Here is a 23,336-nt window from a genome sequence, read left to right as displayed (position 1 = left end):
AAACGAAAAAGGGGGCGATTTTCGAATGCTATACGGAATTAAGTAATTATAGCCCTTTATTACTTACGAGAGGTCAACGTCTACTACGTTAAACTACGTTAATTAATAGAACTACTTAAGTAACTAGCCTTTTACTATCGCCCCGAGTAGCTTTTTTACTAAACGATTTTTTTATAACCGGCCCGTAATTAGAAATTAACTAGTTAAATTAGTAAAAGTACGGTATAAAAAAGCACCGCGCAATTAAAAAAGGGGATTTCTTAATATAAATATTCTTATTTAGTAATAAAAGTAACCTTATAAGAGTTATTAAGCTAAAAGATCTATAGTATATAGGAAAGTCTATTATTACGAGGACTTTACGAGTACGACTTTAAGCCCGCAATTTAAATAACCTCTTCGTAGCTCCCTTAACTACCCCCCGGGTATTATTTAGGAATATAATATAAGGGACGGTTTAATAAAGGAGGAGGGGATTTAGAGGTCCTAATAGTATCGAGCTAAGAGTATTACGGATCTCGGAGATTAACTTAAAAAGAAGGCGGCTACCCTAAAGTAGTCCTACGACCTCCCGCTAGAGTTATTATTAGCCTAAAAAAAGGCTAAAAAGATAAGGATCTAAGGAGAAAAAAAAAAATCCTCTAGAGGGCTGCTAAAGGGCTTCTTTTTTATATTAGCTCCCGGTACGAGATTACTAATTTCAAAAAATTAACTAAGGAAGCTATTTAGAGATTATAGAGAGCACGAGGCTTAGGAGACTAGAAATATATAAAATAGCGGAAATTAGTAACTAATAAAGATCCCGAGACTAATTACTATATCTTCTTATAGTAATATAAACGTTTACCGCTACTATTATTAAAAAGAACTACTAAAACCTACCCTTTTTTATTAAATAAAAAAGAGGATCTTAGTAAGTATAATAGTTAGCGATTTAGAAGGGTAGTAGTAATTACTAAAAATAATAAAAACGAAAGTAGTAATAAGATAGTAAGAAAAAGCGGGAATCTCTTAGACCTTAATAAATTCGTTAGGTAGCGAAAGTACGGATTTATTATAACTAGCGCGCGGATTAAATATATCCCTATTAAAATTAAATACGCTAGTAACTACTAATATAAGTATAAGCTAGAGCACGACCCTTAGTAAGTTAAGGTAAAAAAAAAGAGAACGAAACCCGATCTTAGATAGAATCCTAATCCCTTATAAATAAGTAAATATTAACCCGGATTATTAAGGGACGTAAATATATAGAATTACGAATTAGCCTAATAGTAAGTAAATAAATATGGTATTAATTTATTTAACTAAGGTCTATAAAAAAAAGGGGCTATAGGGGTAACCCCTATTTTACGAAATCGTAAACGACCTTAGTTACTAACTAGATAAATAGTTCGCGAGCGTAAGCTTAGGAATTGTAAAAGTAGTTAATAAATTCCTTTACGGGCAAGGGGTATTACTAGCGTAATTATAATTATAAGAGCTATATAAAATACTAATAGCGATAATTATAAAAAAGGAATTCGTATTATAAAACTAAGCATAGGTTAATAAAGCGTATAATCGCTTTAATAAATTTAAAAAAAGGGTAAATAACCTAGATTTCCTCCCTATAATTACTAATAAAAATCTATCGTTATAAAAGGATATACCGGGGCAAAATATAGTACTAAAAGTACGATAATTAACAATTCTGCCTATTTCGATCTATAACTCGTTACTATTACTAATACGAAATTCGGCGCCGATTAGCTAATAAAAAAAGAGGTAAACGACCCGAAGTTACTAATAATATACAGCGACGCAGGGTTCGTATATAAATACTAAAAATCTAGTAACAAATACGAGGCAATTTATAAACCTTAAAAAGATCTTCCTAAAAGAGAAATTATACTCTAGAGGGAAGTATAAGGTCTTATAAAAAACCCTAACGATATTTTACGATTATTACGAAAAAGTCGGAATTAGGGAATACTAGTACTATTTAGTAATTAATATTATACTCATAAACAAAGCCTCTAATTATTACTACAAAGCGGTACGTAATCTTAATTAAAACGACTTTCTTAGCATAATTAACATAATCCAAAGCCGCTTCGAGACTTATAATAAGAACCTAGAGCTCCTATCTAAGCTACGAGCGATTTTTTTTATATTTATAGCTAGGATAATAAAAGGTAAATCGTAAATAGAGATCCTTAAAGAGCTTATTAATCGAATCGATAAGCTAGCGAAAACCTAGCTAAATAAAAGGATAAACGAGCGGAAAGTTAGATATTTTTATACTATAGTCTAGCGTATACTAGAGGCAAAAATCACCCTATACTAGGCACTTAAAAACTACGAAACGCTCTACTTAAAGCTAAGATCTAGCTTTAATATTAAAATAAGAATACCGCGCTAAACCTACTTCTAAGCGTATAATAGCCCTTATTAGTAATATTAAGTTAATCGAACGTATAATAAGAAAAGAAAAGAGGCTAAATACGGTAATCGCTAATAAAAAAGCCTAGATTCGTTAAATAAGCAGAGATTTAACTTACGGGCAGGGTAATAAAAAAAGTAATATTATATTTATAAAAAGGATAGATATTAATTAAGTAACTACTCTAAGAAAGAGCGTACTAAATCGTACGAATAGTATAAAAAGTCGAGGGTAGTAGACGGCAAAACTAGCCCTCGTTAATTTAACTAATTCCTCGTTATATATAAGGGCAGATCCGGGGGTACGGAACCTAGTAACGATAGCTAAAGTAGCGGCCTAAAGCATATACCCCCCATAAGAAATTCGGAAAATAAAGAAGATCTTACCCCCTATACTAACGAATTAGATTATAATAAAATCGATAATATTAACTACTCTTTTTTCGCCCCGTTAGCCTTTAGAGGATATACGAGGCTAAACGAATAGAGAGTAGTAAAAGCTCTTAATAAGTAGGCTTTTATTTACGAATAATAAAAGAAAGTCCTTTAAATAATAAATACGGAGGTAGTTAAAAGGGCAAATCTAATAGGGCCGAAGCCTATTCTCTTAACGATTAAGGAAAAGACGCTATCTCTATTAATATTTAAAAAAAAAGGAATATAGTACTAAGTAAATCTAGGGGTAGTTAGAGGGGTCCTTTTTATACTACTTAGATCCCTCGAATACTAAGCTCGTATAAGTATTCTATACGAGCGAAAAGTACGGCCTAGACGATTTCTATAGGATTATCCTAAATACTAAGGTATTATAATAGTTAATTAAAAAAAAAGGGTAATTCTAAGCGCTATAAAAGATCGCGCTAATAATACTTAATACGTTAATAATAGGTATTATAAGGATTAGTTTCGGCCTAGGTAAAGAAATCGTCGCCCTAAGTATAATAAAAATAGAAATATACTTCGGAACGATAACTTTTTATATTTTACTTATTAATACCCCATTTCTCTTATATTTAAAAGACATAGATTAACTAGGTATTATATTCGATAATACGAGGAATAGAATCTCTAGTAATAAGCACTTCGAGATAGTCGAACGACGATAGGGGCATGTATTTATAAAGCTCACTAATAATATAAAGTTAATTAATTACCTAACGGAAAGTGAGCTTAGAAGACTATATTAGAAATTTGGGTACCCGTTAGTTACGAGGCTATATAACTTCCTAAAGTAATTAGGTAATAATAATATTAAAATAGGGGCGCTAGAGTAGTTAATAAAAGTATACTATTAATACTAGATAAATACGCAGAGCCTACGCAAATTTAAGTTTAAATTGTATAATAAGCTTAACTTTAACTAAAAAATAGTCGTCGATATTTTCTATTTAAATAGTCGGCTAGTATTATATATAATTAACGTAGCTATATCTTTCTAAGTAGGGTAATTCCTCCGGGATCTATAAGTAAAGACAGTATGGGCAGCCCTATAAAAAAGCTAAATCGATATATACTAGGGACCGCTAAACGGTATTAGAACCGACGCTAGTACTAGCTTTAAGTTAGTAAAATTTAAAAATAATACGACGGCCTACGGTATATAGCTAAAAGTCGTACCCGTTAAAGCGCACTATAGTATTAAAAAAATAAAAAGGGCACACTAATAGTTAAAAAGGGCGTTTAAAATTATTAAAAAAGAAAATCTGGATTTTACTAACGACAAATACCTCTAAATAGTACTTAAATACTATAACGATACTATAGGGCCTAACGGACTTATATTAACGCTATTAGTATTTAGAGCATATTTAAGAACGACCTTAGCCTTATTACTATCGCTAAGTATAAGCTAACGAGCCCGAGTAGTTAAAAAAGTAATACGGGTACTGCGCGAAGTAAGTATAAAAAAGTAAGTTAATAAAGTAATTACTACGCGCAATAGGCCTAATATAAGGGATAATCTAAATATATTATTAAATTCGGATATACGAGTATAGCGCGAAATTACCTAATAATAAACTAGGCTATATAAGTTAATTTCCGTTAATAAGCGCTCTTATATAGTCATAAGAGATCGCAACTAGCTACTTAAAGTATTAATTATAATAGTTAGACCGTACTATATAGATCCTAACGAAGTAATTTCTAACCTATAAGAAAAAAAAGAGCTAAGGGAAACTATATAACCCGTAGTAAAGACATAGGAAATTATCTTTAATAAAATTGTCGTAGTAGTACTAACAAACGACGAGGAAAAGGAAATTACTAAAAAGGTACTAATACTACCGGCGAGACGTTATAAAAAACCACGATAATAAGCCCCAACGTAGCAATTTATCACTAGTAACGAAGTAATTAATACCTTTTATATAGTAAAAGAAAAAGCTAATTTCGAGCTAGCGGTTAAACTACGTAAAAAAGGCATAATCATAACTATTAAAAAGCCGTATAAGGGATTAGATCTTATCGAAGTAGATACTTTTCGTAATCGAGGGGTCTATTAATTTATCCTATACGACCTAAAAAAATATATAAACCTCCGTATATTTAAATTATAAATAGTTTATAAGATTAAAAAAAAAAGAACACCCTAGCCGTATAAGAAGTCTAGATACGTAATTTAGGGGTACGGTAACGTTAAAAAAGCGACGCTACTTATATAATCGCCTACTATATAGCGCTATAGCTAACGATTAATAATAGTAATAATAATATCGCTATAAAAAAAAGGATACGAGATTTAGAGCCGTAATATTACCTAGGCCTATACCTAATCGGCCATAGGGCTCATAAGGAAAATCCTAGCCTATTTACTAAAAGAAATAGCTAGTAAGTACCTAAAAAGCACGATTATTAAAGTGCTTAAGCTACTATATAGGCTCGTAGAATCGGGCACCTATTAGTAGGCTACTTACTACGATTTTTATATTAATTAATTATTAATAGTTACCTCTACGTACGACCCGTACTTACTAGTCGTAGAGTATAAAAGCGACTAATTTAAGATCATTAGAATATAAACCGACGATATATTAGGCCTATTTAATATTAACTTTATAAAAAAAGAGGATAAGGAGCTCTAAAAAGCGGGCTTCGTAGTAAAGCTAAAAGAGGTCCTTATAATAAATACCCCCCTAGTATTTAACGGCGGGATTCTTATAATTAAAAGGGAAAACGTCGTTTTTTAATAAAAAGGGTAGGGTAAGAAGATTAACCTCGTTAATTTAAATATAACTAATATTAAGAAGCGGTATAAAACTAAGCTCGCGCGAGGGGTATATATTATAAATATTTATTAACTTAAGGTAATTTTTAATTACGCTAGGGTAGCGTAGGCTATAAATCTAACTAAATAAGACGTCGAGGTACTTAATAAGCGGCTTAAGTAATAGTAAATAAATCTTAATCGAGGTCTCGTTTACTACTTAATCGACCTTACGACTAGTAAGCTCTACGTCTTTATTAATAGGTTATTTATAAATAATAACGACCTTATTTCGTAATTAGGGTATATATTATCCTAGCTAACGAGAGTATAAGTAAGAGCGAATTTACTATATATAGTAATATAATCTACTACTTATTAACTAAAAGTAAATAAGTAATAAGAAGTATATTAGCGTCGGAGGTTTATAGTATAGTTAACGGCGTTAACCTCTCTTACGCGATTTTAATAATACTAAAAAAGATTATTAATCGAATTAGCCTTCTACCTATTCTAACGGTTATTTATACCGATTCCTACTCGCTATACGAATACCTTATTAAATTAAGAACGATAAAAGAAAAGAGGTTTATAATCGATATTATAGCCCTTAGGTAATTATATAAAAGGCGCGAGATACTTAAGATCCGTTAGATTAATAATAAAAATAACCTCGTAAACGCTTTTATAAAAGTAGTATTAAATAAAGGATTAGAGCAATTCGTAAGTAGTAAAAAAGTTACTATACGAATAAAGGGATAGGTTATATAAAAAGAATAAAGAAAAGGGAAAAAAGGAGACGACTTAGTAAACGGGCCCGAGGTCGAATTATACCTCTAACCGTAGTAGTTAAATTGATAAAAAAAAGAGAAAGTTAGTATTAAATTAGAAGTCTAATTCGACTGCGGCATATAGCTAACTATATAGGGGCTAATTAGGGGCCCTATTTACGATTATCATAGCTAGCCTAACCTACGGTTAGAACCTCCTTTTTATACTTATTACGCAGATATTCATATAGTTTAATTAATCTCTTCGTCAACTACGGTTCGAACCAACTACCCTGTAATAGGGATACTAATACTATCAATCTCATCAAAGGACATGCCCTTTGTAACGAATCCGGTCAAGTCTGCCCAGCCCCGACAAGAGACAATCAAAGATCAACAAGGCAGCCGTAGCCTATAGGTGAAGGGGAAAGTAAAATAGAGTGTTCTCGGTCATTATGTGGGACCTTTACGGACTCGCCGCTTGCGAAGACCTCATTTCCGCTGGCTTGTGACTTTCACGACAGATCTTTACCGGAAACGAGGGACCAATCACTCACAACCACAGTTTTCAAGTCCTCATAGACGCAGATGATTTCTCCTTATTTGATCGCGAACATAGTACTTGGAATTCCGAGCATGTGATGACGTGGGTTTGGTCAATGGCCTTCTTCCAGATATCGCTCGGTACAGGCTTGATTTCTATACCTAAGACCTCAGGACATTTCTGGTCAGAGTAAGTTAGTATTCACTTCGACTTGGGATGACTGTCAATATGCGTGTGGCGTAGAGTGGACGCCCCCAGAGGCTACCTGACAGGCTGTTGGGGTCAAATTACTGAAATCTCTCCCATGAATAGACGTGTGCTCCTTACGTGATTATATATATCCGACCTGCTCCTTTGTTGCTTGTGTCCCCCTAATTTGCCCTTACGAACCTCCTTCCGGAAGGGCACTGACAACAACAATTTATTTACGTTTGTCAAATCCATCTTGTTTGATCCTTCTCGATCGAGATATGACTCGGTGCAATCCTAGTAAGAGGATACACATAAATTGGGCACGGACAGAGGCGGGACGCTTGTCAGACGCCATGAGTAATGCAGTATACCCCCTCGCGTAGACGAAGAGTAGATCGACAGATGCCTCCCTATCTTACCTGCGCAGCACGAGTAATACTGTAATCATGGCCTGGAAAGTCCATGCGACACACGAAGTCATTACATACGAACTAGTCAACAGCGGGGCGTCTGCAATTCTACCTTATCCTGTGATAAAGTAAAAAGTAAAGTATTTAATTGAAACCAGAAATCTCTGGCCAGCCTCTTCATACCTATTTCCATCATCATCAGTAGCACATCATGAAGTTCACCGCCGTTCTCCTTTCCGCCAGTGCCCTGTTCTTGGGCTCGGCTAATGCCTGGTGGTGTACCGACTATGGAAAACAGGCTAATCATCTGAGCTGCAAAGCGCTTTACCCGGTATGATGGCACCACTGCACATTGTGTGACTGCAAGAGCCCTTACTCATTTTTATCATTATTACTTAGGAGCGAAATACCTTTTGCTGCAGTGCAGCAGAAGGAGGAGACCGACACACTTGGAGAGGAGACTGCATGTTAGCGGAGGATACCCCTTGTGGCGAAGGTGGTTTCGAGGGCTGCGTAAGTACCTTTCAAATTTTCGGGGATGATATAAGATGAGTACTGACATTCCGGTTCAGTGTTTGTAGAGAATCAGCGTTGATAAACTTTTGGGAAATATTTGGCCCATGTTTGCGTGATTCTGGATAGCTTTAGGGGCCTTGAGTAAAATCCGACACATACTCAGCAAACACTTAGCAATATGCTTGCACCATCACAATTCTTTAATTAAGATAAGCTTACCACGATCGGAACATACCAAACATTGCCTAGGAGAGATCTAGACGTAGACGCAATAATTCATGTGTGTGTGATCTTGGAGACGAACTGGTCTTCAGCGGTACGTCATCGGCCTTTCCGTTTTGGGCTGGTCCGATCGCCGTAATGCCGGCAGCCCCGCCAGTCGATGTGTTGTGAACCGCCGCCACACAAACCCAAGCCCGCGAGGTCTTCATCTTCACGCCAACAGAATGCTCAAGCTTAAGTTTGTCAACACCACGAACATTCCCGTTCAAAAGCGTAAAATTGCGTTACATGCGTGATACTTGTCGTAGACGAAAAGTGAGTCAATCATCTTCCCCGTTCCCCTGCAGTTGAAGTCGTAAGAGAGACAGACTTGGACCTTGGTCCTTGCTGGGTGCCATTCGGGATGCCTGATTGGTGACCAATCGGAGTGCGGTCTCGCCGCGATACCTTCCCTTTCTGGTTGAAGAACAGATTATTGACGGATGTATAGAAACGATGTGTTCATCCACTAGGCGAAGGGGAGTCTCCGCCTCCGCACGGCGTTCACTGGAGGAAACGGGGCCATCCATCAGGACCGGCCACTTCCGCCGAGGATGGTTCGCCGGATGATGTGGCCGTAACGCCAATAGATCCGTCTCTTCATCATAGGCCAACTATAGAGACGGACAGTGGTTCGGGTGGAGAGATCGTTGGCGGCGATGATGGCGATGATGGCGATGCCGGCGATGATGATCAGACAGCCGACTCGAATCATGTTGCATACTCGGAGCCTCCTGCCCAGAACTCGACGTTTCCAGTTGAGCAGCCTCGGAGTCGTTCCAGTCACGCACATCCTCGGAGAGGACTCATACGACTCAACAATAACAACGCGGGAACTCCTGCTCATGGCCGAGTACCTTCGGTCGGGACAGCAGTGGTTCCCATTGAGAGCCCAGCAGTTCAAGCGACAGACTCAACGACTCATATCTCAACTCCTGAAGACAAGGCCCAACCAACAGATCCCAACTCGAACCACAATGACGACAGGTTTGTAGGTGACTTGAATCCAGAGGGTGCATTCCTAGCCGATAGTCCAGCAACCAGTCGTGGTCATGCCGAATCCAACGCCGTCGGCGTGTGGTATTCTCGTAGAAACAACGGTGATAGCCTCACACCAGAACTTGCATCGGCAGTCTCGATAGACTATGAAGCACACCAATTTCTCGCTGTGTTGCCGGAAAAGGAGTATTATGAACACCTCGAAAAGATCTACATTCGAGATGTTCACCGGATTCTACCCGTCATGAACCTCGACATACTCCGGGCGCCAACATCAACAATATCCCAGGTTCTCTGCAGACAAGCCATATGCCTAGCTGCCGGCTCAAATCCGAGCGCCAGACCCTACTTGACACTCGGGCAAGGCTCGTCGGCCGTCTTGAGCTACTCAGAATTCGCCCTCCGCCTTTCCTCTGCCATCCGGAAAGCACTCACCCTCGGCCTTATCAAGGACCGAGTCCAAGCCGTCGCCATAATGGTGATTCTCTCCCTGTACACTCACTTCTCGTCAGACCGCCATCTGTCTGCCGAGCTAGCGGCACAGGCCGTAAGTAATGCCCCAACTGTGGGACTTCACCTCCAGAATCCGCCGGCCAGGTCGGAGGATCCGGCCTATTTGACCCGGCTTTTCTGTTGTGTTTGGGCCATGGACCAGCTCAACGCCGCTTTCCATGGGCGGCCGGTGATGATACACGAAAGAGATCTGGGGCGCGACATGGTGGAGTGTATTCGAGAGCAAGATCACTGCTTCCGGCTGTTTCTCGAGATTGTGGTCTTGCTCGGGTGCATCATCGACCTGTATCGCCCGGCAGCAAAGAACACAGGCTGCGTTGTCATGGAGGATTTCCCAAGCTTTGATAGCCTCGTCGAAAAGTCAAAGGCTCTCGGTGTTGAATCTCGTTTGTTGGGTAAGTCTAGTCCAACTTCAAGGTGTCTTGGATGAAGCTGATTGTGTCACAGCTTCCATGGAACTTCTTTATCATGGCATTGGCATACTATCATGCCGGATTCCCGTTGGTTCAACAAGATCTGAGCACCTTTCGCTGGCACTCAACCGACAAGCTCTCTCCGCTATGAAGATCACAACCATCATTGAGGACTTCGGCAACACGGTATCGCACATGACTTTCGTACCATACGCCGTATCTCTATCCCTGCGGGTCGCATATCGAGAAATACGATCATCCAAAGTGCCAATGTTGACAGCGAGATCGCGACGACAGCTCCAGTCAACCTGCAAGACACTACGTGGAATGAGCAGCATGTTCAGGTGTGCCCAGGTCATGGTCGATTTAGCGGAACAAGTGATCCAAGAGATAGACCAAGTCTGCACCAACGCCATGAATGAGCAAAACGGGTCCGGCTCAACAAATGCGCCAAATACTCCTCGGCAGGACCAAACAGTATCACATGACGCGCCTGCTGTAGGCATCAGCAATGTTGATGACGGAAACTGCCCGCCAAATAGTGATACTATGCCCGTCTTTGACCCTTCCCTCTTCGAGGGGCCCGCAGGTTTTGATGTTTTTGAATTCTTTGACCCCGGCGATCTCAACGCCATCGATGCGATCTTGGGAGGCGATGCTCCGCCAGGCATTGGGCCAATGGGCTCCTTTATTTAAGTTGTTCTTACTTTGAATCAGAATGGAGGTTTCTACCAGGCCTCGTGTTTGCCACACATGGCCTCGATGTGTGATGGGAAGCGACTGGTCTTTTCTAATCCTTCTTGATCAAGGAGCTTCACGTCCCTGGCGCATCAAGGATTATTTGAACGTGTATACGAGTCACTGGTGCTGCCAACCTTTGAGGCTTCATCACCCAAATATCCATTATTCAATTGCTCGCGGACATGCGATTCCGTAATCCCAAAGTAATGTCTCTTGATAGCTGATAGCTCAGCCACAATTCAGATATTCAACTTATCCGTGTGATCTGGCAGCAGTTTATAAATTCGGCTAAAATGGCTCAATAGCGTGTATCAGATTCTAAGTGTTTGGATAAATGGCACTTGCAGCTTCACTTTTCCCGCTATGCTCTCTTATTAACTGCCCAATAACATGCATATATTTAGCACATGGGCTAACTTCTTTGACTCCGTTGTGAATCGCAAGGAGACGTTTCTACATTCCTTTTGATGGGGTTTTTTGCCTATAAAACCCCACTATCGCCTGTTTGCTGCTCCTAGCAGAGTACTAAGTAGGTACTTATTGCAATGATATGATAGAACCCATCTGAAAATCCTTATTAGTGCTTATCATGGCGTCTTACGCCATAGTTTTGCTTAGCCTCTTGGCCATGAGCAACGCCGCGCCTCAATTCGCAATAGGAGGTGGCTCTACAATTCTCGTCCCTGGTGGAGGAGCTACCTCACCTAACCCAGTTGGCCCCATCCTGCTTCCTCCTACTGACAGCCCGGAAGTCAAGCCTGGTAAGCGTGATGTAAGAAAAGTCCCTCTCTATGCTTGATCATGCCCACTTTGAGGTGCCCCTGATGTCAGTCTGAATCTTCCTAACTTCCTACACAGCTTGACGGGCCTTTTCTCGAGCGCGAACTGTCTTCGTCAGGTACGTACTACGACCACGGCCGTTTTCGGTGCCTAAGTTGATAACATGAGAATGACCTAGACACTCCTATGAGACTATCGCAAGCTTTGGCTGAGCGCGCGGAAGATCTCAATACCCTCAAAGAAACATACTTCACTCTCTTGAAGCCCATTGTTCATGGGACCAAACCCTCTTTCGGAACTTATATGGTCCTCCTACACATGGCCGACATCCTCGCGAGCAAGGGAGTGGAAGTAGACACCATCACCCTGGGCGAAGCAACGACCATATTCAGCCCAACCACGAATACGAAGCGTCAAATTTTCGAGATTGGCTCTTGCAAGCCATCTGATCTAATTAGTCTCCGCGCAACTCTCACGAGTCTCCTTCTCATCTACAGCAACACCCCGCCCTTTGAGATTTGGAACCTGGACCAAGCAATCATCGCGGCGCTCAAAGGCTGCAACGAGGATGTCATTGTCGGTCCCATCATCCCAGACAAACCCACCCCCGGTGGACCCCTCGTTCCGGACAAGCCGGCCCCAGGCAGGCCCGTGGTGACCCAGTCCCCGGTGCCTGGGGGTCCGATCAAGCCAAGTGATTAGGCGACCGCCTCGTCAAGGGCATGATGCCAAAGTTTTGAACAGACGAGATGGAAGAAGATAAGGTTGTATGGCCGCGCACGGTGGACGTCAAGAACCTGTGCCTGACAATCCGGATCCGAGAAAAGAGGATGTCCGTAGGGAATCAAGGAAACAATTCGAAGGTTTGATGAGGAGGCTTATTCGCAGATGTTACTGCGTGCTTATTCATGGTGCAAGTAATCAGGTTTACCGTGTTATTTCTTTCATGAACACCTCTTCGTCGCTTTTTCCAAGAAATGCTTGATTGACTTAAGCTCATGGTTCTGAAATCGTAATAATAATGGTTTCATGTTTGCTGAAAGATGGTATCAATGCGGCCAGCCCTACGTAAATCGAGCATCCGACATCGCAACTCCCTTTTTGGTCTCTTCTGACACTTCCGACGTCCGCGACGATAGATCGAAAGATGGAATGGTATGTAAATAACGATAACACAAACCCTTTTGGTCCATCTGGTCTGCTTCGTCCAGACCTTGAGTTCATCCTCATCTCAAAACAAATAAGAAATCAATGAGACGGGTAAGAGATTCATCCCATGGCCGCCGGAAGGAGTCGCAAACGAGTATCAGCTATGGCTCCCGTACGTCGCAGAAACACCGAAGCTCCCGACAAACCTCACGAACAAGCCCTGCCTACCTCGAAGACAAATATGTCATTGTAAGAGACAGACCACGACGGGATGTTTCGAACCAGCCTGACCTCCCAGAACCCATTCTCGCAACTCAAAGGCATCTATCCTTGACCTCGCCGGGTCCTGCTACCGGACCCTGTTCTAGAAGAAGTGCATGATAACTCAAAAAGGACCCCCAGCAACCTGTCAATGTCTCAACACTGCGGAAGCTATCTCAAGTGTGGGAAGAGAAAACTCAACCTTATTCCGCGGAGTCCCCATCTTCTGTCTTTCTCTCTCCCGAGATTCTCCTATTTCGGCCTTGTGGGCCGAAGTCTCCCAAAAGCTCATCACGAGGACAGCCAGCCCTGTCTATTGTCCGAGGTCGCTCCTGGACGATGACCTCAAAGTCAAAAGAAGATTCAACAGAGAACGGGAGTCCCTATCCTCGACGGTCACGTTTCACACGAAACTTCCAACCGAACGCCGGCCATCGTGCCGAACGAGCACGGAGCAAGGCCGTAGACCGCGAGCCTTTTGACGTCGGTATGGAGAGCCCCAGTTCCCACTAAAAAGCTTACCCGACTCCGACCGGCCGTAAAAACCTGGATGGCGGTGGAGTTGACGGACGCGGGAGGAGGTTAAGGTCAGCCACCACCACCGCCATAGCAATTTTTCCTTCTCGGATTTCCGAAAACGATGTTTCTCATCTGCCATCTTCCCTACCTACACCCAAACCAGAAAGCCAAACTTTCAGAGTGCGCTTGCTACCACGCTGACAAAGACGCCCGCAGGCTGAGGTTCCATCGTCCATGGTGTAACCTTTTTTCCGACCGCTGCAAACGGATGAAGCGGGTGAAGCGGAAAACTATGCCACGAGGTCTGTTGCGACGCTTCGCAACGCCGTCTCTGGCTGCGCCGCGATCAGGAACCTAGATAGATCTCACGAACCGGCGCCGGGCGAACGAGTCAGTTTCTCACCAAACGAAACGATACCATCGCCGAACCATCGCGGCTCCATCGCGATCGTTTCCTCTCCCTGCAGAATCTCGGGGCCCATAACATGTTCTCAACTTCTCTCACCTTACCTAGACGCCGCTAGTGTTAACATCACGCGTTTATCACGCCGCGAGAAAGCCAGGACGTAACGGATGCGACCGCTCATCAAGGGATCGTGGCCAAAGGGGCAACAGCAACATTAACATACGACCAACATGTCTTTCATAACAAAGTGTAAACTTTCCCGTTGCTTGCGCTCAAGACCATGCCAAGCCAAACACCATCACCCTCCTAAATCTACAAACACGCGACTTCGGCGCCTTCCGCGACGAACGCGTGCTTGCAAGAAAGCAAAAGCATCTGCCACCATCTACAACTCAATCCATCTCATAATTCCATCTCACCATCATTAACTTCGAGCAATGAGAGAACAGAGTTTGGATACCCTCACTCCGTGACACACTAACCGTCGGATATGACCACGCCGTGGCGGCGTGGTCCTAGCGAAGCGCAAGAAGCGCACCATGACGAGACGAGTCATGGTGGCCCAAACTCTTCTCCTCGACGCGTGCACGGGGAAAAGGACCCTGCCATTCAATACATTTTGTGCCAGAGTTCACGTCGAACGTGATGGTTCCTGAAAGTCAATCACGGCCCTTGATGGCAGATGACGACCTGCCGTGAGCACGATTGACCACAATAGGTCGCCGTGCGCTTGCAGGATCCCGCGGTTCACCAACGGTATGGTTCTCGGCCATAATAGTGGAAATACTGCTGCTTGATGACTCAAATGAGGCTCTCAGACTCGTGGCCTCTGCGTCTGGCGTCATGGTATGGGGATTTGTGTGAATATCTGCGGTCCGTGCCAACGCCGCCTCTCCTTAACAGCCCTTACGACATATTGGCAGGGCATAGGGGTCCTCTTCTCAAGCCACATCCAAGCGGATGGGAACGAACGTCGTCATCCTCTCCATAGTTCATGAGACCGGCCACGTACATCAAGGTCTATCCAAGTCCATCCCAAGCTTTGCCCTTCCTCTTGCGTAAAGAGGGGAGGAAAGTCTCCCAGAAGTGTGAAAGTGCACTGCTCACCTCGCGGCTCCAGACACTTACTCCAGCCAACTGTCGCATCATTTTAAGATGGTGTGCCAGAAACGATTTGTCCGCCTCACAGAAACACCAGACGGCACTTACAAAGCAAACTCGGGGTCGATCTTAAGCAACCACGCTGCCTACTATAGTCCCACAGTGGCCTTCTCTAACAGCTTCAACGGCTCATACGAGAGCCAATATGCTATCACCCATCGTGCTATACCACCTTTCGCAGGCATCGAGATACCTTCCAGGCTCCTGCAGATGTTGTTTTCTCCGTGCATCGCTCCGTCCTCCCTCCCATGATGATGGCTCCCCGTCCCCGAACCCATCTTGATGACGCCCGATGCCAAAGCACCTTCATTTCTTGGCGCCGCAGCCAGTGACACACACACGGAACCAAAGCTAGCGTCCCATCCCCCCGCCCATAGCAAGTGATTCTCTGTCTCGTGTGTCTATGAAGGCAGGCCTAGACCTCTGTGGCCTTCACACCTTTTGGCGACTGGTGTGTAGAACAGTACGGTAAGTTCCCGTGTGACCGCAAACGGCTTTGCCTGAGCCACATCATCAACACCATCCCTCATCTCTTCCCAGCCATTTGGGTGTGGCTCCGCCCTCTCCGGCCGCACGGAGTGGGTACCGCGGAGTGGGGAAGAAGCTCCTTCAACGCCGTCTCTCGACGCGGGGGGGCCGCTCGCAACAAAAGCCGCCCGCCAGCCGGCGCGGAAGCGCTTAGATCATTCGACGCCCGCTAGAGAAACCGACTGCTCCCGGTCCCTTTTCCCAAGACGCCCAAGGTGCCAGAGAGGGCGTCCAGTCGTCGTGCCCCCACCCCAAGAAGCCAACAGACAACCGTGCCAACCAGCCTAGTCTAGTGCGATGAGCAAGGCTTGGTACAGACTAAGAGAGGAAGAGGCGGCACCGTGCGCCGTCCTTCGCTTAGTTGGTGTCGAGCCACTTGGACTTGGAAACACAGAGAAAGAGGGGACCCTGTCGGGTTATTTCTTTCGGTGATGGGGCCCTTTCCCGTGATCCACGAATCGTCTTAGCTCGGGGCACGGATACGAGACTATTGACAATGGCAAGCGACGTGGACAGCGGGCGGGCCGGCTTGGGGTGTGTGGCCCTTTCATCATGAGGCTATGCTTGGAAGAGGTTAGATACTCGCCAACACGGGCCTTCTTTTCCAATATGCCGTCTTCAGCGAAATATCGGTAAGGTGGCACTGCTGGGAGGGGCGTTTTGTGGCAGATGATGAACTGCCGTGCTCCCCAATATCAAAAAACTATCAAAACGTGTGTAGCTCTGTGGTTCAAGCCACCGCCCCGTCCACATCCATTGCCTTGAAGCTTTCTGCCCCCAGCCACGCAAGCCACCGCAGTATGATCGTCAAGGCGGCCTTTTCAGCTTCTCATTCCCGGCCGGCTTCAACTTATGGTCAATGCCATACGATACCTTACCCTCGGGATGCCTATCTCTGTGGCTTTCCATTGGTCAGCCCTGGAGGGGTCGCTGCGGGAATGGCTGACACGGGGCTCGGAAGCGGCTCGGGTTCTTGACCTCATGGCGCTGTTGGAAAACATCAGACGGCGGCTGTCAGAGGGGGCTGTGCATAGGCGAGTAGGGTTCAGAAACGCTCGAGGGTTTAGGTAGACGCAGAGAAGGTCTTCAGGTACGGGTATGGTGAGGCTGTCATCGTTCGAACGCTGGAGCTGGTGCTGGATATCCCTTATCGTGTGACGGCAGACGTACGTGTAAGCGTGGGTTGACCCACATGTCTTGGAGCGTCTAGGGAATGAGGCTGGCAGACAGATCACAATATTTTGAGATAACACTCTTCGCTATACGCTCCCAGAGTGAAGCCATCATAGCCCCGTCGGTTCGTTTGCATCTCTGTGGTGCACGTTAATCACTCGGCAATCTTGTGCACCGTTCTGACCTCGCGTGTTCAAGGATCGTAGATCTCGAACCTTGCGGCTAGTGACTGAGACATGGCAGAGACAATGGCACGATATGGCACGATAGGAAGCGCTACTGACGAACGATGGAGCCTATCCACTGATGATTTTCTCGTACCGTAGTTGAGTTTGGCCGACGCCTCCAATAGCTTGCGGTGAGTGTGGCACCTTGAACGTCGCGGGCCCCATTTTCTCCCATCCATCGTCCATAACCTGAACTCTCAAGATCTCGACGTAAGACGGAACGGGCAAAGTGTCTCTCGTTCGCAGACATACTGCTAGTCTCACTTGGAGTCAACCGCGTGCTGATGTCTTTCCGTGGGCCCCTTCTAGTCTCTTTGTGTCTTTCTCTGCCACGCCGAAGATCTTTCCCCGAAACAAGGCCTGTCGTCCAGTTCCTTGGAAAGGCAAAAAGCTAATAAGCTCGCAACACCGGATGCAGAAGCCGGAAGGGATGGGCGGGACTAGGTAAACGTCGTTGCCCTCTTGAGCGCCGGTGATGTCTTTGGAGATCGGGGCGGCCATGTGCAATCGGGACTTTCTGTCATCGAAGAGTCCCCCCTCTCCGAGCTAAGACGGCAGAGTCGCTGGTTGGGTGAGCGATCTGAGGCCTTGATTGGACGGCGAGTCAGCGAACTATAGAATCGCGGAACGAAAACGATGCAATGGGCAATGTGGTCAGTGTCGAGATGGGAAAAGTGAGTGAGAGTTGGAAGTCGAGGGGGGCATTGTTCTTCTAGGGCCCTAGAGTGACAATTGATGCACCAAAGATAGTAGCATCCAGACTTGATGCGGTCCACCACACCTTGAGATCTTATCAAGCGTCTTCCATGTTCAGTACTCGCCACTTGGAGACTTGGAGACAGAGACTCTGTGCCAAGCTGATCGTTTTGTTCGGTAGCGACGGCATAACTCCAAGTTTCTGGTAATTGCTGTGTTCAACCCCTCTCGCTCCCACCCTCTGCCCCTCTATTCCGTCAATAAAGTCCCCGGCCGTGAATCGCCGGCCCCGTCCGTGCGAAGCGACTCTCTACGGCGGGACCCCGGGGCCGTGACGATGGGAACCATCCAGGCATGAGTATTTGCCACCGGCTCTGGCAAGGGCGGCCTTAGCTGTGTCCAATGTGTTTTGAAGATCTCTCGGCGGTAAGGGATGAATAACAACCACGCGGCGATCTACATAGAATCGCGATCGTGACGTTGATGGTGCTGCTTTCTACACCCTAGAGACTAAAGTGTTCCAGTTGAACACGGACTGTTTGGAAGCGCAGCATGTTCAGCCGGACTCAGCAGGTTGCCAATCATAGTTTGAAAAGATGGATTCACTGTTAATATCGCACCATGAGTGTCTCCCGAGACCACATTCTTCGAAATCCTCTAAGTTAGTAGACTTGCGATGTCTCTCTAGCCATCTATCGAACGGTGGGCGTTGCGACAAGGGAACGTGCGCAAACGTGCGAGCTTGGCCCTCCCATGCGGGTCTTCGAGATATCGAGACGGTTGACGTAGTTGATGACTGAGAGTTGCTCAACCACGCTTCCACACTTCGTAACCTCGCGCGTCCACCTCAACGCGGGCTTCAAGACATGATGATTCAAAGTACCTACCTCCTCACCAGCCAAGCTCGTTCTCGCCTAGCCACTCACGAGCTCTCTGATTATAGGCACACTGACACAACAACCCTACCAACCCCTCACCGAGAGACAAGACGACGCCGAGAAGCAACAATTGCCGTGCGCCCTTACTTCCACCATGTCTCTCAGTCTGTCTCCAAAGATTACGCCTAGTATCACGCATTGAGCATCGTACCAACGGCGCGCGGCCTTGGCAAACCAGTCCTGCGACTCTTCAGTGTGCCCACCAGTTCGGTTTCTGCGGCCGCAAAAGGGCACTCGCTCAGTCACTGCCCGCTGCCTCGCCGCCGTGCCGTTCTCCGCATCTCGATCTGCAGTTGTCCATCCCATCCCTTGATCATCTACGGCCCCTAGTGGTCACCTTCCAGGCTTTCTAGAGGAACAAGAATATTGAACGCCCCCACCCGTTAGACGCGCCCTTCTTCATACTTCATCCTGTCCATACTGGGGCAGAAATCCGTCAATATCAAACCCATCATGCGCCATGCGCAGAAGCGGTCTAAGGTACTAGGTGTCATCCTAAGACTATGTGCCAAAGTGGAATAGGGCCCTTCAACTCTAGCCCCCCGGCCACGCCGCGGGAACGTTTCCGAACCACTTCAACAACTACCGGCGCAAGCTGGCGGGGGGCTGGAAAAGCGCAGTTCGCCAGCCCAGTGAGCCCACTAGATGCAAGTGCAAGGGGGAGAGGAACAAAAAAGACCGCAAAGACCAGTGAAGACTTGCCCATGATCCATCATGTTAGTGGCTCCGGCTGTTCGTTGTTCGTTTTGTCTCCATCACAACGAAGAGCTCTGGCTTATCGCCACCATGAATTGCGGGGAGGAGGAGGTGACAACGCTCAGCTCAATGCAGGCAAATGTCGAGAACAGATTCCATCCCACCCAATCACGTTTGGGAAATACACCTTTTCTCTGGCATCTATCAAGCCACGCTGTATCCCGATAGATCTGTCGTTTCCCACCTTGTCCAACTCGAGCTGGGGCCTAGACCTTTTTCCCTCACCGCCCCCTTCGTGCCTCCGTCCGCTTGCGGCCTGCGGCTTGCAGCGAAAACCCGGCATATCGGGTTCCGCATTAACTGACTTGTCACTGCTGCAAGAAACGAAAAATAGTTGCAGGGGTTGTTCGCGAGGGCCTCAAAGCAGAGGACGGTATGGCCAACCCGCTCTTGTCAACCAAATGTAGAAGTCTTCAACCAGTTTTTGATTATGCCAAATCCGACAGTATGCATCCATTGCATTGAGACCGCCCGCGAATTGATTCCTCGATATCCAGAGAAAGACAGAATAACCCTCGTCGGTGCCCACAACGACCGCTACGAGGAACCCAAACCAGCAAACAGGAGCAGGGGCCGGATGAGAAAGCGACTCGCCAACCTATGCCCTTTCCAATGATCGACACCGCAGCAGAGCAGAATTATTGCCTTCTCCCAAACGCCCAAACCCTGTCTCCGTTGCTTTTTTATCCCACCCCATTTTCAAAACGCGGCCAAACTCTATCACAAGTCAAACGCAAAGCTTGGCCGGAGCTGTCAAAAAGATAGATTAAGAAAAGGACGATAAGTTGATAACCCACAGTTTCCGCAGTCCAAAAGGCACGAATAGACGGCCAAGACAATGATAGAGTTCTCGATCGTCTACCGGGGAAGAGCCCGTAGAGATAGCGACCAACCCAACCTATGAAAAAGTGTGGATGGGTGGGAACCATAGACACAGCAAGAGAGACTTCGGACTCTTGAGATTGGCTGACAACAAGTCCAGTAAAGTGCCAACTGATGAATGCGAGCTTCTCGCTTGTCAGGTCTAGAGCGTCGCCAACTGCAGTATCAGCAGATCTTTCAGCCAGGAATGCTATCGTTCTCCATCAAAGACCGAATATGACAGTGCCACACCGCATCAAGCTCCACATCCATCCAACACCATCAACCCCCCCGGCCGGGTGTTCCATTGTCGCCGTGCGCCGCGGCCGCCGTCTTCGTCTCCGTCATTCCAATAACTCCGGTGGATGGCACCACAAACAGGCTGCGATCATGGGACGGTGGGGTCAGCATCCGCTCACTACAGTAATTGCCCCTTCAAGACTTGTCAGTCGGCATCCAATGTCCATACCGCTCATCACCTCATCATGCGAAAAGGTTTGAGAAATCACCCGCAGAGTTGAGAGCCGCCAGCATCTACCTAATCAGTCAGAACTAACCCGTGTCCACGGCATACTTGAGATCCAGTAAGCTAGTCTATAGAACATGCATCTGCTTGCTGTCAAGGCCTAGCGCAAGCGGGAAGTCAAGTGATTCAAGCCACTCACGGCTCAGCGATCGTGGGTAAGGACTCTCGGGCGAAACTGGCAACTAACCCAACCACACCAAATATGTGCTAAACCAAGCCCACCGCCACCGCCCACCAGAGAGTTTTCTGCCAGCTATACTCTTGGCCAACTGATCTACCCCTCTGTCTTTCTCTGTCTGGCTTGTTCAATAAGTGAACTTGGCCCTACCTAGTCTTCCATCGTCATAACCCATAACATTTGGCACATGGCACGCTAACTAATTCCAGTCCTTTCTTTCAAACATCCCTTTTTCATCTATCCCATGATACCGCTTGGCTATCCCTCTCGCGTGGTTTGATGCGTCTTTTGCCTATACCTATTCAAGCCCTTTTTCCTCTTGAGAGCCCCCCACGTCGTCTCGTCCATCCGGTAAGACGCCTCCTTGTGCTCAATGGCGCGGCGGGAAGCACGGAAGTGTAAGCCAGACGACATGTCATCCCAAGACCCCATACACTTCCAACTGTAAGAGGGAAGCACTTTGGCCCCATCCACCCATCAGGCCACACCGAGACATGCTATATACTCAGTTATAACAGCACATTCGCCTCACAAAGTGTCCGTGTAAAGTGCTAAACCTCGCAACCCAATAACGACCAAAGGTGAAGGAATAAAACAGAAACAAAAAGGCTGCCGGCTCCCACCGAAAAAGCACACTTGCATGTTTAGCAATGAAGCTAGCCACCTATACACACACTTACGGAGTACCTAGGTACTCACACATATCTCTCCATATCTGCAAACTCTCACACGCTCCTCCAGACGTCTTCTAGTTGGCTCACACTTCAGTGCCTCGGCCACCCTCATCGCAAACAGGGTTGCCTACATGCATGCCCACCACGATGGGATTCGCTATCGCGTCTTGCCATGCCATGCTGTGCTGTGCCATGCCGTGCCCATGGCCTCCCATCCATCATTCCATAAATGCAAGCCCGGTGCTTTCTTTGCTCCACCCACACGCTTCCATGCCCAAACCACACAACGCCCGAGGCGTCCCTACCTTACAACCCATCCTCCGCCGTGCCGCATGCGTAATAAGGTGACAACGGCGCAAACACGCCCCATGCAAGTCCACCTCACTGTCTCCCAAGTCTCTCTCCCAGTGTGCCAATCTTCGGGGATTCCCTAACGTTGGGAAAGTTGAACAACACGACCCGGTTGGATGCACTAATGAAAGGCTCCGCAACCTTTCTTCCTGGTGCTACTACCTCTGCATACATTGCGATCCTCCCCCTTTCAAGGCTTCCAACCAACCGTATCCGTACAACTAATGTCACTACATGACATCGCGCGCGTCCCATCCCGAACCCTCCTACCCCCAGTCACCGAGGCACGAGCCCGAATCCGACCAAGGCTCAACCTTCTTCTCAGGGGACTCTCTGCTCTGCTCAGACATCTCACTCCCAGCAAAAGCTGGTGACAATCCATGACCCATGCACCAAAGAAAAATGCCCAGGTTGGCACTGGGCAGTGGGAACCGTCACACTTTCGCTCCAAGGAAGGAAACAATACAATCAAAATATCGGCAGGGCCACCAGGGCTATAATCGGTCTCAACCCAAACCCTCTTCGTACACTCTAAACCCAAAGAGGGCATCAACCTCCGCCCTCAAGGCTCACGGTAGGGCCGACCTGCGGTCCTAAGAACAATCAAGAAAAGAAAAGAAAATAACACTACCCATACTACACTACGGCAGTGACTTATAGGGACAGGGGTCATGATTGGAGAGAACTAGGGATACGACAAGACTTGGAAGGGGAGGATGGAACGGACCACCTCGACGCAACTCACCCATACCACCCGCACCACCGAAAACAGGGCGAACGACGACCGTTTCCCACATCTTTCCAGAGTGCTCACCGTCCAATCATGTCTGCAGCACCATCGCGGAAACCAGTACAGCGAAGCGTGCGAGGCCAGCCAGCCCCCCCTTTCGAGAATGGGCACCAGCGCCAGTAGTGACCACCACCAGAAACCACCGATCCATTGAATGCATCCCCCTTCGACAGCCCTGCCTTTCTTAGAACGTGCTTACTACTGCGGGCACAGCCAGAAAGAAGAAAAGCTGGAGTGTGTGTGATCTTCATCCCCCCCCCTCTAGTGTTGGTCTGTTGGAACGTGCTCTTTCTATGGAGCGACGCAGTTGCCGTGCAGTAAGTCGGTTTGCATAGTTGCACAATCCATTCGAAAGCTGCACTTTCTCATGACTA

At 46.2% G+C, this 23,336-nt stretch overlaps 6 protein-coding genes across 6 annotated transcripts; 5 read left to right on the top strand and 1 right to left on the bottom strand.

The window, feature by feature from the left end:
- Window positions 1-7,756: 7,756 nt before the first annotated feature.
- On the top strand, window positions 7,757-10,943 carry CLUP02_11984 (fungal specific transcription factor domain-containing protein; the record flags this gene model as incomplete). The annotated part of the gene is made up of 5 exons (XM_049290949.1): window positions 7,757-7,876; window positions 7,945-8,058; window positions 8,376-8,556; window positions 8,796-10,229; window positions 10,282-10,943. The coding sequence occupies 5 exons, from the start codon at window positions 7,757-7,759 to the stop codon at window positions 10,941-10,943; spliced, it is 2,511 nt and encodes an 836-aa protein (XP_049148094.1).
- A 634-nt stretch (window positions 10,944-11,577) lies between these two features.
- On the top strand, window positions 11,578-12,470 carry CLUP02_11983 (uncharacterized protein; the record flags this gene model as incomplete). The annotated part of the gene is made up of 3 exons (XM_049290948.1): window positions 11,578-11,760; window positions 11,847-11,886; window positions 11,947-12,470. 3 exons carry the CDS (start codon window positions 11,578-11,580, stop codon window positions 12,468-12,470), a joined length of 747 nt encoding a protein of 248 aa, XP_049148093.1.
- Window positions 12,471-14,593: 2,123 nt separating this feature from the next.
- Window positions 14,594-15,596, top strand: CLUP02_11982 (uncharacterized protein; the record flags this gene model as incomplete). Its single annotated transcript, XM_049290947.1, has 6 exons — window positions 14,594-14,745; window positions 14,804-14,859; window positions 14,914-15,035; window positions 15,095-15,242; window positions 15,302-15,488; window positions 15,566-15,596. The coding sequence occupies 6 exons, from the start codon at window positions 14,594-14,596 to the stop codon at window positions 15,594-15,596; spliced, it is 696 nt and encodes a 231-aa protein (XP_049148092.1).
- Window positions 15,597-15,665: 69 nt separating this feature from the next.
- CLUP02_11981 (uncharacterized protein) lies at window positions 15,666-17,693 on the bottom strand (the record flags this gene model as incomplete). The annotated part of the gene is made up of 11 exons (XM_049290946.1): window positions 15,666-15,941; window positions 15,976-16,081; window positions 16,133-16,148; window positions 16,248-16,320; window positions 16,385-16,495; window positions 16,544-16,609; window positions 16,671-16,998; window positions 17,028-17,103; window positions 17,141-17,194; window positions 17,270-17,443; window positions 17,468-17,693. 11 exons carry the CDS (start codon window positions 17,691-17,693, stop codon window positions 15,666-15,668), a joined length of 1,506 nt encoding a protein of 501 aa, XP_049148091.1.
- Window positions 17,694-17,833: 140 nt separating this feature from the next.
- On the top strand, window positions 17,834-20,198 carry CLUP02_11980 (uncharacterized protein; the record flags this gene model as incomplete). The annotated part of the gene is made up of 12 exons (XM_049290945.1): window positions 17,834-17,866; window positions 17,939-18,093; window positions 18,241-18,292; window positions 18,353-18,461; window positions 18,577-18,612; window positions 18,690-18,767; window positions 18,832-18,954; window positions 19,033-19,121; window positions 19,214-19,306; window positions 19,365-19,516; window positions 19,593-19,915; window positions 19,990-20,198. The coding sequence occupies 12 exons, from the start codon at window positions 17,834-17,836 to the stop codon at window positions 20,196-20,198; spliced, it is 1,452 nt and encodes a 483-aa protein (XP_049148090.1).
- A 1,826-nt stretch (window positions 20,199-22,024) lies between these two features.
- Window positions 22,025-23,116, top strand: CLUP02_11979 (uncharacterized protein; the record flags this gene model as incomplete). Its single annotated transcript, XM_049290944.1, has 4 exons — window positions 22,025-22,165; window positions 22,218-22,381; window positions 22,449-22,542; window positions 22,862-23,116. The coding sequence occupies 4 exons, from the start codon at window positions 22,025-22,027 to the stop codon at window positions 23,114-23,116; spliced, it is 654 nt and encodes a 217-aa protein (XP_049148089.1).
- Between the last annotated feature and the right edge of the window lie 220 nt (window positions 23,117-23,336).

Source organism: Colletotrichum lupini, chromosome 6, assembly GCF_023278565.1.
Source record: "Colletotrichum lupini chromosome 6, complete sequence".
In the NCBI taxonomy this organism is placed as follows: Eukaryota; Fungi; Ascomycota; class Sordariomycetes; order Glomerellales; family Glomerellaceae; genus Colletotrichum; species Colletotrichum lupini.
The sequence above is the reverse complement of the archived record's forward strand: the minus strand, read 5'-3'. Positions and strand labels throughout refer to the sequence as shown.